The 13,419-nt window shown below is 34.8% G+C and overlaps 2 protein-coding genes and 1 long non-coding RNA gene across 3 annotated transcripts; all 3 read left to right on the plus strand.

Moving 5' to 3' along the window:
- Positions 1–623: 623 nt before the first annotated feature.
- Positions 624–3,848, plus strand: LOC136821494 (ovomucoid-like). Its single transcript, XM_067077725.1, has 5 exons — positions 624–725; positions 1,481–1,693; positions 2,648–2,854; positions 3,426–3,638; positions 3,778–3,848. The coding sequence occupies exons 1-5, from the start codon at positions 629–631 to the stop codon at positions 3,846–3,848; spliced, it is 801 nt and encodes a 266-aa protein (XP_066933826.1). The 5' UTR covers positions 624–628.
- Positions 3,849–4,216: 368 nt separating this feature from the next.
- LOC136821473 (uncharacterized) lies at positions 4,217–9,397 on the plus strand. The gene is made up of 3 exons (XR_010848746.1): positions 4,217–4,425; positions 7,789–7,892; positions 8,565–9,397. It is a non-coding gene; the product is annotated as an uncharacterized lncRNA (long non-coding RNA).
- A 186-nt stretch (positions 9,398–9,583) lies between these two features.
- LOC136821457 (agrin-like) lies at positions 9,584–13,107 on the plus strand. The gene is made up of 5 exons (XM_067077693.1): positions 9,584–9,659; positions 10,401–10,613; positions 11,559–11,771; positions 12,326–12,471; positions 12,980–13,107. Exons 1-5 carry the CDS (start codon positions 9,602–9,604, stop codon positions 13,019–13,021), a joined length of 672 nt encoding a protein of 223 aa, XP_066933794.1. The 5' UTR covers positions 9,584–9,601; the 3' UTR covers positions 13,022–13,107.
- Positions 13,108–13,419: the final 312 nt, after the last annotated feature.

Raw genomic sequence — 13,419 nt, forward strand, 5'->3', positions numbered from 1 at the left:
TGTCAATGTATAATCTTTTCATTGGGTTTTAGAATTTGACAACCCTGTTAATTGCTATGCTGTAATTGTTGTCATTTTAACTTTACATGGTCTTTTGTCATTCTAATGAATCTTTCATAAAAATTTCAGAAAAGAAAGATTATAATCTAGCTGAATATTTTTATAAACTGTTACATTCAAATTTATAATCTATTTTTATGAAAGGTCTTAATGTGATTTATAATCACTTTTTAATCAGTTTTCAATTTTTTTCTCTCTGTCAGACTGTTTTCTCCAGATGTTATAGACAGAAGATTATTATAAACACTTTTTTGACAAAACGAGTTTTTTTTGCTGTTATCTTTTTTGGACATAATAGGTTCAGAGTAACAAATTAAATCCATCCTTGTTGGTATCCAGGTTAGAACTTATGTTTGAGTTTTTCAATCGGCTTTCACTAAATCGATTATGGTTTCTTTGAAATGGTGCATGATTGATTATGATCATTGCAGAGAGATGATTATTGATTATATTGTAGTATATCCTGTTACCTTGCAAATTGTATGGTGTAAATTTCAAATCTTTTTTTGGGTAACACATCTCTTTTATTTAACCTCATCCTTGATGAATATATTATTTTTAAGATGTCATGAAAATGAAATTAAAAAATAGTAGAATGGACACAAATCATACCTGTGGTATATTACTGCTGTTGTTTTTCTTGGCATGTTTCAACATAGATCAGGGTAAGTAACATTTCAAATATACACATTATTACCTTTTTTGAGTCCCTTTTCGACTCAATCTAGCTTAGTTTCTGAACTTCAAGCGGGAATCCCTTCGCGGGGAGTTTCCCGCTCTAGCCTAGTTTCGCAGCATCGGGCAATCAAGCCTACTCACTGCTAGACTAGGCTCCTATTTTTTTATAAGTACTCTTTAACATTTAAAAAGAAAAATAGTATTATATAATATTTTTAACTGTAAATATCAAAAAGACGGTTTGGATTTATATACCATTTTTATTGGTGATAAAAGAGATGTCATTAAGAAAAAATCTTTTCTCTAAGAATGATTCTATAAAGATTTTCGAAAATGAAGCTCAATAGCCCTGTTCACGGTCGAAAGGAACTATGGGTAATCAGGGCTACTGCTCTCTCTCATGACAACTTTCTGTTGGTCTAAATTATTTTGTCTTCTTTCCCGCTTTTTCTCATCTATATCTCATCCCTTGCATTGAAATATGACATAACCTATTTGGATTTTTTCACATAGCTTGCTGGGTTCGATATTTATCTTGGTCGCAAAAAGATCTTTTCCCTTTGTACTCCGACAGCATAACATTTTGCGAAAGTACGTGGATTTTCATCGAAATTTCCCACCATCACTGGAGAAAAATATATATTTTCCGAGGCTAGAAACAAATTTAAATTTAATTTTAAAAAAAATTTTCTGGAATGGCCCATTCCTTGATAAAGTATATAAATTTCATTTCATTACATAGGCGTGAAAGCTGTAAAATGCAATGGTGCAACTTGTCCCATTTACAGTTATTGTGACATGCAAACAAAGAATTGTACGTGCATCGACGTGGTGACGCCCCAACGCCCGCAGTGTGGTAGTGACGGACAGACGTATTCCAGTTTGCAAGCGTTACAGAAACATGCTTGTGAAATGAATAAGACCATCACGCCAAGTAAAGAAGGACCTTGTTACAGTAAGTATGTGGTTTTCTACCGAATTCGGGCCCTGGTTAAAAGAGGGTTGAGTTTAGTAAATTAATAACCCTTTAACTGCCGATCCTTTTTTTCCACACCTCGACCTAATTGTCGAGGCATATGCCGACATGGGCAAAAGGTAGCGATTTTGACTTCATTTTCTGAGTAAGATAGGAAGTATCAGCTAAAGGACTATAATTTTGAGTTGAACATTGTAGAATAGTTATTTTTCAACATCAAAAAGTTTGTAACTATTCATTTTTTTACATTTCAAACCATTTAATGCAAAATCTTTGTAGAAAATGATACGATAAAGTTCTAGCAAATATGTCAGCGAGATTTCGCATGTCGGAATATGGCGACATCGGCAAAGAAATCGAAAATGCTCAATGTATATACCGACATTGGCACGGAAAGGGATAATTTACCATCTTGAATTTACATCGATTTAAAGTGAACGCTTCCATGTGACAGAATATGCCCTACCCAAGGCAGCTATCTTAAAATCTATCTTCAAAGGACTTGCTAGACTCTAACATTCTTCCATTTTTTCTGAATTCGGGCAGCCCCAGTTGAAGGAGGTTTGGGTTCAAGCTGGTTTACAATGTTTTAAAGAGGCTGGTTAACAATGTTTCGAAAACTTTCTGTTCACATCCTTTGACGAAAAGTCTCAAAATTCTTTCTGCATTCGAACGAATCACCTTCTATTGCGTTCCACGAAAGATGTTATAGAACCTATGGGTTGTCCCCTTGTTTTTCTACGACGCAGATGGTAAGCTTCTATTTTGTCTACATCCTTACTGACTGAGAACGTCGGTAAATCAACATTTTTATTGTCCTCGATTTTGTGGGTCAGAACTGCGGGTTTTTTCCTAATCGCTTCAGAAACTCCGTTGTCCTCAAAAGTGAAAAAACATAAACTCGCTAATGATTCTCATTTTATTTTTTTCAAGATTGCACTGACACAAGATGTCATCCATACACGACCTGTGACGCTAAAACAAATGTCTGCGTCTGCAAACCAGTACTGGAATTATATGCCCCTGTCTGTGGGAGTGATGGGCAGTCCTTGCAAACTTATGATAGTATATACCACCTGAACCACACAGCTTGTATGGAAGAACGAAATATTTTGAAATTATACGATGGATTCTGTAAAGGTATGCATTCGTGTCTTTGCTTAAACTGTTAAAGGTTTTATTTTTACTAAGTGATTCCGTTTCATATCCGACACATATTTCATATCAGGACAGCGTCATACTATATAAGATATGATATAAGCAAAAAAAAATGTTTTTCTTATTCTCTTTCTGACCAATCTTGCTCCACATCCGTGTCAATCCATTGTGAAAAAGCTTGTGAATTAAAATTGACGAGTAAGCAAACGATATCACTCTTATTTAAAAACAAAACTTTTAAAGAAATCCGATTGCTTTTGAGATAGCCACCATTAAAAGTTTCATGTGTCAATCGCTGAGCTTTATATAAACACTAGAAGCATTCTCTCAATCACAATTAAAATGGCGATGTTGAGGAGTTAAAAGTCAAAAATATTCGCAAATTTTATGTGTTTTATCAAACCCTAACCGTTTTATACCCCGACAAGGAGGTTTAGCGAACCCAAAACTTGGAAACAAATCTTCAAATCAGACCCCATAACATTCATATTTAAGCGCTTAGCAACGCTAATGTGTCAACTAAAAAAACATTAATATATTTTTATTTTTTTAGGGCCTGGTACATGCGGTCATTCATCATGTCCGATTTATAGTGAGTGTGACCGCGTCACGAATAAATGTGAATGTCGAAAGATGGTGAATTTGACCATAGCTGAGGTTTGTGGGTCAGATAATGTGACTTACCAGAATGAAGATGCGCTGAAAGGTACTGCATGTCATCAAAATGAAACAATAACAATTCAACACCGTGGTGCATGCTCTATAGGTGAGTCCTTTGACGTTGCATTTTTCAGCGTTGTATAACATAAGATATATCTTATATCGTTCGGATAGATACTTCAAGTGAACATAAAAAACACAGTTGTGTATGGGACGTTTTGACGGTTTTTCTTTATCAATTTTAGATACCTCATGTACTACGCCTGTACCACTTTTAAATATTTTGATATGGCCCAGTCAGGGATTGAACCCATGATTTTGTGCACCATAGCCGAACGCACTACCTCTGCATTGCGTACTGAGTCTGACCAATGAGAAGAGACACTTGTTTTACACAGAAAAAGTCGAGATCGAACATGCGTTTCTTTTTATAAATACAAACTTAAGGCTTCGATAGCTAAAGTATTAAGAATAAGTTAAGAATATTTTAAGGCTTCGTGGACTCTAACACACCCATCGTCCTAAGGAAAATGGAGTAAAATACTCACAGAATGGTAAAATCAAGAACATTTTAAAAACATTTTTAGGCTTAAAACTCAAAAAAGTTAAGAACATCTGAAGGCTCCAAAATTTTTAGATGCTCTTATAAAAAACGTGTAACATTATTTTATATCTTTCAGTTTTCACAAATTGTGCCGGTGAAACGTGTTTACAGTACCAACAATGTGACATCACAACCGACACGTGCAAGTGTGTCCAAGGGAACAACGTGACGTCGGAGGTGTGCGGAGATGACGGCGTGACGTATAAGAATGAAGACCATTTGATATACGCTATGTGTAAAGGCGAAACTCACGGTACCGGGCAGAAACACGAAGGGAAGTGTAAACAAGGTATTACTTGTTATAATTTATGGCACCGTTTACACATTACGGTTTCGAATTATGCCGAAACAAAATGAAACTACTGTTGGAAAAGACCGACATTCCTAACGGGTAAAACGGCTCGTAGAGAACCGTAATATATGTAAACGTAGTCTTAAAAAGGGTCATTTTACATTGAATACAAAGCCAGCATACCGGGTGACCCACGAAAAAGTTCAGATGTTTCCCGAGGTCTTGAGGCCGAACAAATTTCCCAAAGTGCTTGGAGTTTTGATATTTAGAAAGTAGATATCCTAACTTTAAATTTGAGCCATCCCTTTTTAAATTTGACGAACTTGTTCTCTACTTATGAGCTTTTAAAGTCAAAATTCACCTTTCGAAAAGTGTAAAAAACACGTAAAAAGAGGTATTAAATTCATGCAATCAATTAGAAAATCACTTACAAATTGACTTATTTAACGAGTTTAATGACATTAATAGTTAATAAAAACACCTTTGAAAGTAATTTTTGTTTAAAACAAGACAAGTTTTTATAAAAATTGGCGCTTTCATAGATTTTTTTCAAAAACTGTATATCAAAAACGCGGTTAGTGTAAAACGCAGGTCACAGGTCGCAGGTCACAGGTCACAGGTCGCAGGTCACAGGTCGCAGGTCACAGGTCAACAAAGTGCTGACCGGAAAAAAAAATAAGATCATTACAGATACATAACATAACATCAATACATAGCGCATTAAATTACAAAAAAGTAATACATGCTATTTAGATATTATAAAATGACAATTGAATAGAATAACAACCTATTTTGACATAGTGACACTTACTTACAAAAATAATGACAAAATCATAAAATATGATGCTAGCAAGACAAAAGCACGAAAAATATTTATTATACAAAATGTGATGTGGATGGTGTGAAGGATATAAAATGGCACCAACAGAAGCTTGCCAGGACCCTAAGAGAGTGGTTTTAGAAGGGATGGAAATAATTAATTATTCAGTTATTATTTTAATGTCTTAATGACAATTTTTGACAAAAATATTAACAGAATCATAAAATATGATGCAAGAACAGACAAAAAAACGAAAAATATTTATAATACAGAATGTGATGTAGATAGTGTGAATGGATATAAAACGGCACCAATCAGAAGCTTGTGAGGTCCCTAAGAGAGTGGTTTTAGAAGGATGAAACTAATTAATTATTCAATTGTCATTTTAATGACTTAATGACAATTTTTGACAAAAATATTGACAGAATTACAAAATATCATGTCTTACAAGAGAAAAACACCAAAAATATTCAGCATGCCGAATGTGATGATAACTGGATATAAAATTACACCAATCAGAAGCTCGTGAGTTCTCTGAGAAGGTAGTTTTAGAGCGATTTGTTTTATTATATGTAGCCATCACATAACATTACAAACATTACAATATGTAATATACCTGTTATACGTATAATATGGTTTCAGATATTTTCTGGTCTGCGTTATACACGGCGCAAACCGCGAAAGATCGATAAAAGCACATGGTTAAATTTTGATGTTTGAAATGGTTTTATATGGATGAAATTGCTTGAGAATTATGTTTTTGATAATTCTTTGTGTTTTCCAAACATTTTCCTCTGCAATGACATTGATTAGAGTTAACCTGTCATCACTGACCTGTGACCTGTGACCTGCGACCTGTGACCTGTGACCTGCGTTTTACACTAACCGTCAAAAACGTCTAAAAATACCAAATTTGATACCTCTTTTTTACGTGTTTTTTACACTTTTCGAAAAGTGAATTTTGACTTTAAAAGCTCATAAGTAGAGAATAAGTTGGTCAAATTTAAAAAGTGATGGCTCAAATTTTATGTTAGGATATCTACTTTCTAAATATCTATTTGGGACATTTGTTCGGCCCAGAGACGTCGGGAAACGTCTGAACTTTTTCGTGGGTCACCCGGTATTATATATTTTTATTGGATTCCTGGCCAAGTCATGTACCAAGTTTCTAGTATACAATCGGCGCCGAAATATTTCGTAAAAAAGAGGAATTCCCTCAAAACTTTAAAACCGCAAGTGATTTTTAAGTGCTTTGAAGTACAGTTCGGAAGTACAGTTTTAAACTTAAGACTTAGGGCCTTAGGATCTCAGGATCTCAGGATCTAAAAGCTCAAAAACGTTCCAATAAAGCAGAAAATATAGCCTGGAAGCCACTTAACCCCTCCTAAATCGAAAAATCCGATTAAGCAAAGTGGAAATACTGAAACTGCAATTTGCGAAAATTTGACCTTTGAATTCTGAAAAACGTTAAATTACCCAAAATTGTCAATATATTTCGGTGCTGATTGTAGTTCAATCAATTCTTATTTTCTTTTTTCTCGAATGGACAAGTGGCATAGATAGCATGTAAACATAAGTTTGTTCAAACAGAACAAAATGGACTTTCCCAAATTTGAATAAGGACAGCGTAGTGGCAAACATTGTTTACTCTTCTCATAAATATTTCTATTTGAACAACATCATTTATAGCATTTATTGAACGATATGGGCTTTCCATTATGAAAAATAAGTCTCTTTATAAGAAACGCAGCCAAAAGAACATCCTCCGAAATTGAATCTTGATTGCATTTTTTTGTGCCATTTTATAAGCTAATTTTTTAAAAGATTCCTTTTGGAGACTTGTCACTCGGTGATTGGTTAAATTTGTGAAAATGTCAAATGTTTCTATACTGTCATAATTTCTAGCGCAAACTTAATGATTCTTATAAGACACGCGATAGTCTTCTAAACGACAATCTTTTTTGGGTCAATATACTTTTGTTAGAGCGATTAGACTAGTCAACCCAATGTTTTCTTTTAAGTCATAAAAGCAAAACAAAAAAACAAAACTAGGTTGGAAATAAAACTGATTGCACCCAGTACATTCTATCTAATTTGGATGATTTGTAAAGTTGTATTTATCTTGGAAAATTAAAAGTTGTCTTACAGTATTTGTTTTCTGGGAAAACTAAACTGACTTCCAGGGACTTGATTCACATATGTAAACCGTTGATTTATTGCTTTGTAACCATGCAGGACAATCAAAATAACGTTGTCATTGCACCTCTCTCTCCTTTAAAAAAGTACCTCTTTGTGCTGTAGAATGTTCAAAAACAAGTGCAGTTTCGAAAGCATTCAGCTGGTACACAAAGCTCTTACAACGTTCGTTTGACATTCGTCATGGGTGTTAGATAAACGTTGACTTTGTCTGCCGGCAGGAATTATAAGTACTGACAATGCTTCAATTTTCCTATGAATATTGTGTAGGGTAATGTTGTTTTTTGGTTTTAAAAACCTTATGCATTCAGATATATTGTATAATTTCTAACACATTGAAACAGGTGGCGATAGATTGATGATATATATCTTGGTAGGCGTTGGGGCGTTCGTGTTGATCATGGTGATTGTGCTGACCATCATTTGTTGTGTGCGAAGGCGGAGAGATGTAAGTGTCATCCATTATCAGGGCCAATGCTATCGGCGGGGGGGGGCAAGAGGCCTCACTGTCTTACTTTTTTCCATTTTTTCAATAAAAAGTGATTTTAAAATTACACGATTCTTACTTTCAATAGCTTCTTTTCGCAACAAAAACTTTCTGAAATAGGGCCATTTTGAGGCGCATTAGGTTATCAAAATCGATATTTCCACCTGTTGGTGCAAACCATGATTGTACCTCCTTAGTCGCTATATTTTTTACCATTCCATTTTCCAGATCACGACGTGAGCCTTGAATAGTTAACTTATTTATTTTGATCTCCTTGGTAACAAAGTTTAGGTCACTTTAGTCTATGGTCTCAAAATTGATGGAAGGAGAGGCTTGCTACGGCTTTCCAAATTTAATCCCTCCAGAAAATTAAACCTCTTTTTGCTGAACCTTGACATATCCTCACTTAGTGAACGTTTATTTGGGAAGGCTCTCTCTCTCTTGGATGATATTGCACAAATACTCCCTTTATATATTTGTAGATACCAAGGCCCGTGTTATTAGTCAGCAGTACATGTTATTTGTTTTGTGTTAAAGATTACTGTCATACCTTTTACGTGCCTCTCACACTTTTTGTGCTAGACACAGCACATTCCAGCTCAGTTTCTCTTCAATGTTTATTTCTTTTTATAGAAGAGGGCGCCATCAAAATCAACATACAGCGCAAATGATTACGAAGTCCCACTTATGTAGCTCGGTAGAGTTTTAGTAGATATTCCTAATTTTAGAATTTCTTAATTTGTTTTGACACAGTTTGTGTACAACCCTTGCAACCCTTGCCTACACATAGCTTTTTGTCGTCTTGATTTTGTTTGTTTGTAACGTGTATTAAACTAACATGTAGCATCTAACAATGTGTTGTTGTCTTTTTACGTTACAATGGGTAGTCTTTGTTTTATAAGAACGTCCTCAACTTTTCAGTTTTAAGCCTAAAAATGTTCTTGAAATGTTTTTATTTTCACCATTTTGTGAAGTCTTTCTTTGCAATTCTTGAGAAATTGGGTGTTTTTAAGGTCCGCAAAGCTTAAAGTGTTCTTAACTTGTTCATAATATTTTGGCCATCGAAGACCTATCTTCTTATATAGTTTGTTCTTATAAAAATCGTGCGTACTCTGTTTAAAACAAAACGAATTTACATTGTACATTTTTGTTTACATGTCTGTCGCTATTTATGATGGTACAATGATGCCTTTTTGCAATCTCAATCCAATTAATACCGTTACAAGGTGACCGGGTTAACTTTTCTTTAATGCCTTTTTTATTTTGATGAAATATTGACAAATTTTGTAGATAGCTGGATTATTTTGCTTTATTTTTAAGGACAATTTTTCTTTTTTTTTTGTATCTTTTAATATTTATACACGGCATTCTATACATATGATATTTTTATAATCAATTCACCTAGAGCTTGTAAAATATGTTTTTTTTGTTTAAGAGAGTGAAATATTTTTGAAATTTTCAATCAAGACTGAAAATTTTGTGTTTTAGATGATCAGTAATTTTGAATACGCATTAAAGACTACTACGTAAGTCCGGCTCAACTTTTCAGTTCGTACTTGCAAAATTATCAAGAATTCGGGAAAAACCTTTTTTTAGGTTTTTAAATTTCTCGAAAATTAATTTTTGTATTCTTCTTTTTTCCTTTCAGAATCAAAAAAATTAAAACGATTATGTGTTGGGTGCTCAAACTGGCAATCACAATGTTTGTGTCTGCATCTTTTGTATCAGGTAAACAAGCAATGAGTCTACTGTTGTTTGATTACCCAGGGTTAGAGCTTAATGCTGTTGCATTACAATTCAAACCATCTATTTTGGTAGCTTTCCCAACAATTCATGTTATGCACCACTGGAGAGTCTTCTGAGAACTTTTAAATTTTTCCACCCACAATAGAAAAGGTGACGTATTGGGTGAAAAAAACACATAAAAGTTGCATAATTTCGTGAAGTCATTGCAGTGGTCAGGCATAAACTCGGATATCCTATTAAATAAGACTTGTTACACAAACATATGTTATCCAAAGAAATTTATCCTTTCGCCTGACTAAGCTATGACGCTTGACTGTGAAATCTTGTTCAAGTAATCTATTGATAATCTCTTAATTCGCCTAAATAGCCTTTACTCATTGAAAATTGACACCACACTTAATAGTATGATATTAAATAAGGACGGCCTCCTTTGAGTTGGTTTTAAACGGGTTTTCTTTCGAAAGGTCAGAATTTATCGGGCTAGCTTTTTGAACATTAAAAAAGCTGTATTTTTCCAACCCATACATCGTGACCGAAGAAGAAAACTTTTCAGAATAAAAATCCTCGCTTTTGATAATGACTTTCTATTCCCACATCTTTGCGTCTATAAAAATAATTAAGTATTTGGTAATTGTAGTACTCAGCTGGTACAATTTTAAGGACTAAGAAACTTTTCCTAGAAAATTAAGCTTGATTAAAGTTTTGATTGTAATTATGTTTCAGCAACAAAATGTGGCTTCAGGAAATGTCCTTTATACGCTGAATGTCAACCAACAACACGTCAATGTATTTGTCCTAGTGTGGATGACCATGACAAGGTATATGAACCAGTATGTGGAAGTAATGGCTTCACTTACAATAATGAAATCGAATTAAAAGAATATGCTTGCCATAATGGAATGAACATTTACATTGTTAGAGCTGGAAAATGTCCAAGTGAGTCTTTCGTGTTTGTTATTTTGATTACCTTCTTAAAATTTCCACATACGTTTTTAATCGATATATTATTAATCGATATATTGCTTATCAATATACTTCATCAGCATCAGTAAAATCAAATAACAAATAACGGGCTGAGTTCGTGCTATAGAACAATAACCCCACAAAATCTTCTTCGAGTATAGTCTAGTTTGATTCAGTCGCTAGGATAAATCTGATGGTAAGTTGTGACTGAATAACAGTATTCCAAAACTTAAAATCCGTAAATATAAAAAATCTTTGAAGCGCCGAAATTGCTATATTGTCATAAGCTGTGTGTCATAGCCTTGTGAATACGGACCTAGTTAACTAGGTTACTTTGAGTAAAGATAAAGTGTCCTGTTAACATACTAATATGAAGTGATTATATTACACTTTCCAAGGTTAGCAGGCTGCTCTAGAAGAGGATAATAGCCCCTTCCTAACTAGGCTGTTGGCATCCTCTAACGGTCTAGTGCTCCTATTTTACTAGTGGAATCAGCCACTAACGGATTCGTGCTTCTTTATACTACATGGGGTTTTGTAGAGGTCTGCGATTCAGACTACTATTCTACCTGCTACGGTTTTGTAGAGGGTAGCGATTTAGAAAACGCCCGAATTACTCTATTTTAACAGTGAATGATTTAGGTGCAGTATACAGGTGTTGAAAGCTCTTCCCTCTCATCGAAGATTAAAATTAGAAGAGTCTAGCCTAAATTCGCGTTGTATGAAGTCCATTTTCAGTGTGAACAACAACTGGCATAAATCATAGCATTTGTCATTTTTCATTTGATAGCTGACGATTCGATAAAGATGAAGTACTATAATTCAAATTTTGTTTTTTCTTGTACGCTGCAACAACTGGTATATAAATTCAGTTACCTAGCAGAATCGTTCATGTACTCATTCTTTTCTTTCTTCTAGAACAATATCGCTGTTATAGTCCGAATTGTCATCCTGAATCAATATGTAACGTAACAACCGGTAAATGTCAGTGTCCGGGTTTTGATGCGTCCGTATACCAACCAGCATGCGGAACAGATGGAAAAGATTACCGGAATAAAGAAGAATTGAGATATGAAGCTTGTGTGAGTGGAAGTGACGTCAAAATAGCTGTTTATAATACATGTCAAGCACGTAAGTATCGTTACCTTGGTAACATCTCTTAGTTAGTGAGATAGTTTTAATCTTACACCGATTTCATCTCTTTAAGTAAGTAGTCGGAGGCGACCCGAAGGCTCCTCTTTCGATAGCTATCTACCAGACGGTAAGAGAGGGCGCCACTCTTTCTCCCTGGATTGCTCCACTTACCCTTGATCCTTCTCTTAATTGCTGAGCATCAAGCAGAGAGGTATCAAGTACCATTTTGGAAATCTTTGGTATGACCCGGCTGGGGGCTGAACTCACAACCTTGCGCACCGTAGCCGGGTGCTCTACCACTGACTACGGTCGCTAATCTCTTTACCCACTGATGAGAACGAATAATATTGGACAAGTTTTTTTTTAAATCACACTTTGATAAGACACGTTTTTTATAAATTTTTTATAAACCCAAGACTGTTTTGGACTCCGAAAAGTTAAAGGTTCAAAGTATCGATCGTACTATCCGACAAAAAATCTGTGGAGAGAGTTTGATTTCCATGTGGGACAAAAACGGATACGTATCAAAAGTTTTTCATCTTTTTATCCAGTTGTATCAGCGAGTCGCAACAAAAAGACAAGCAACGAGGATGAAAGTTCAGTGAATGTCGCAGTACCTGTCACCATCTGTGTCCTAGTGATCGCGATCACTCTCGGAATCGCCTGGTTTTTTTATCATAAGCGTACCAGGAACACTGTAAGACTAAAATCTTTATTCGGAAAATATGGAAATCTTTTTGCCTAGCTATCTTTCCCATAGTTGAAATAAAAGTTTCTATCGATATCCAAATGGGGATAGAAATTCTAATGTATGTTCCCAGCTCAAAATAATACAATGGAATGGTTTTGGAGGGCAATTTTTTCCATTGATTTCAAATTTTCCATTTCCTCTCAAAGGGGGATGAAATCAAAGTCAATTTGTTAGTGGGGCTGAAATTGTAGGGTATTTTTCCCTTCGGGGACGAAATTTTTGCCAAATATTCCAGTGAGGTGAGAGTACCCTGCCGACCCAGTGACACAGGGGTGTAATTGCTGACCAGCCATGTGAATACCTTTATCGGCCCTTTTTACACCGGCCCTTATTGGCGTTATTTTTAGACTCGTGGCGTAATAAGGACCGGCGTAAAAGGGGTCAGCGTTAAATTAGGGCCGGCGTAAAAAGGGCCGATAAGGTAATAGCGCGTTGTTTTCTTCTTTTCTTATAGTTCAACGTTTCCAAGAGAAGTAACGATGTCTTGTTGAGTTGAGTCCTTTAGACATGTAAATTATTTTTTAACACTTACACATTTTACTAGAGATTTTTTAATAATTTTATATGTGTACATTATTTGAATTCCATGATCTCTTACTTACTTACAGTTAACCAATGGATTTTTGTTGAGATTGTTTTTCACTTTTTTGCGGCCTCGCTTTCTTTTGGGTTCCACTAAGTAAAGAACAACAGACGTCATAATTCCTGATGAAAGTTGCTATACAAAATTTTGTAGAATTACTTGAACTTATCAATCTATGCCTCAAAAATACATGTCTTCACAAAATTTGAGCAAAAAAATTAAAGTGAAAAAAGCTAGATGTATTTTCGGTATTTTGAAAGAATGATGACATCAAGGTGGCGATGTTGTCATCAATGATGTTAAAATTCTTT

Source organism: Clytia hemisphaerica, unplaced genomic scaffold, assembly GCF_902728285.1.
Source record: "Clytia hemisphaerica strain Z4C2 unplaced genomic scaffold, Clytia hemisphaerica genome assembly, whole genome shotgun sequence".
NCBI classification, from domain to species: Eukaryota; Metazoa; Cnidaria; class Hydrozoa; order Leptothecata; family Clytiidae; genus Clytia; species Clytia hemisphaerica.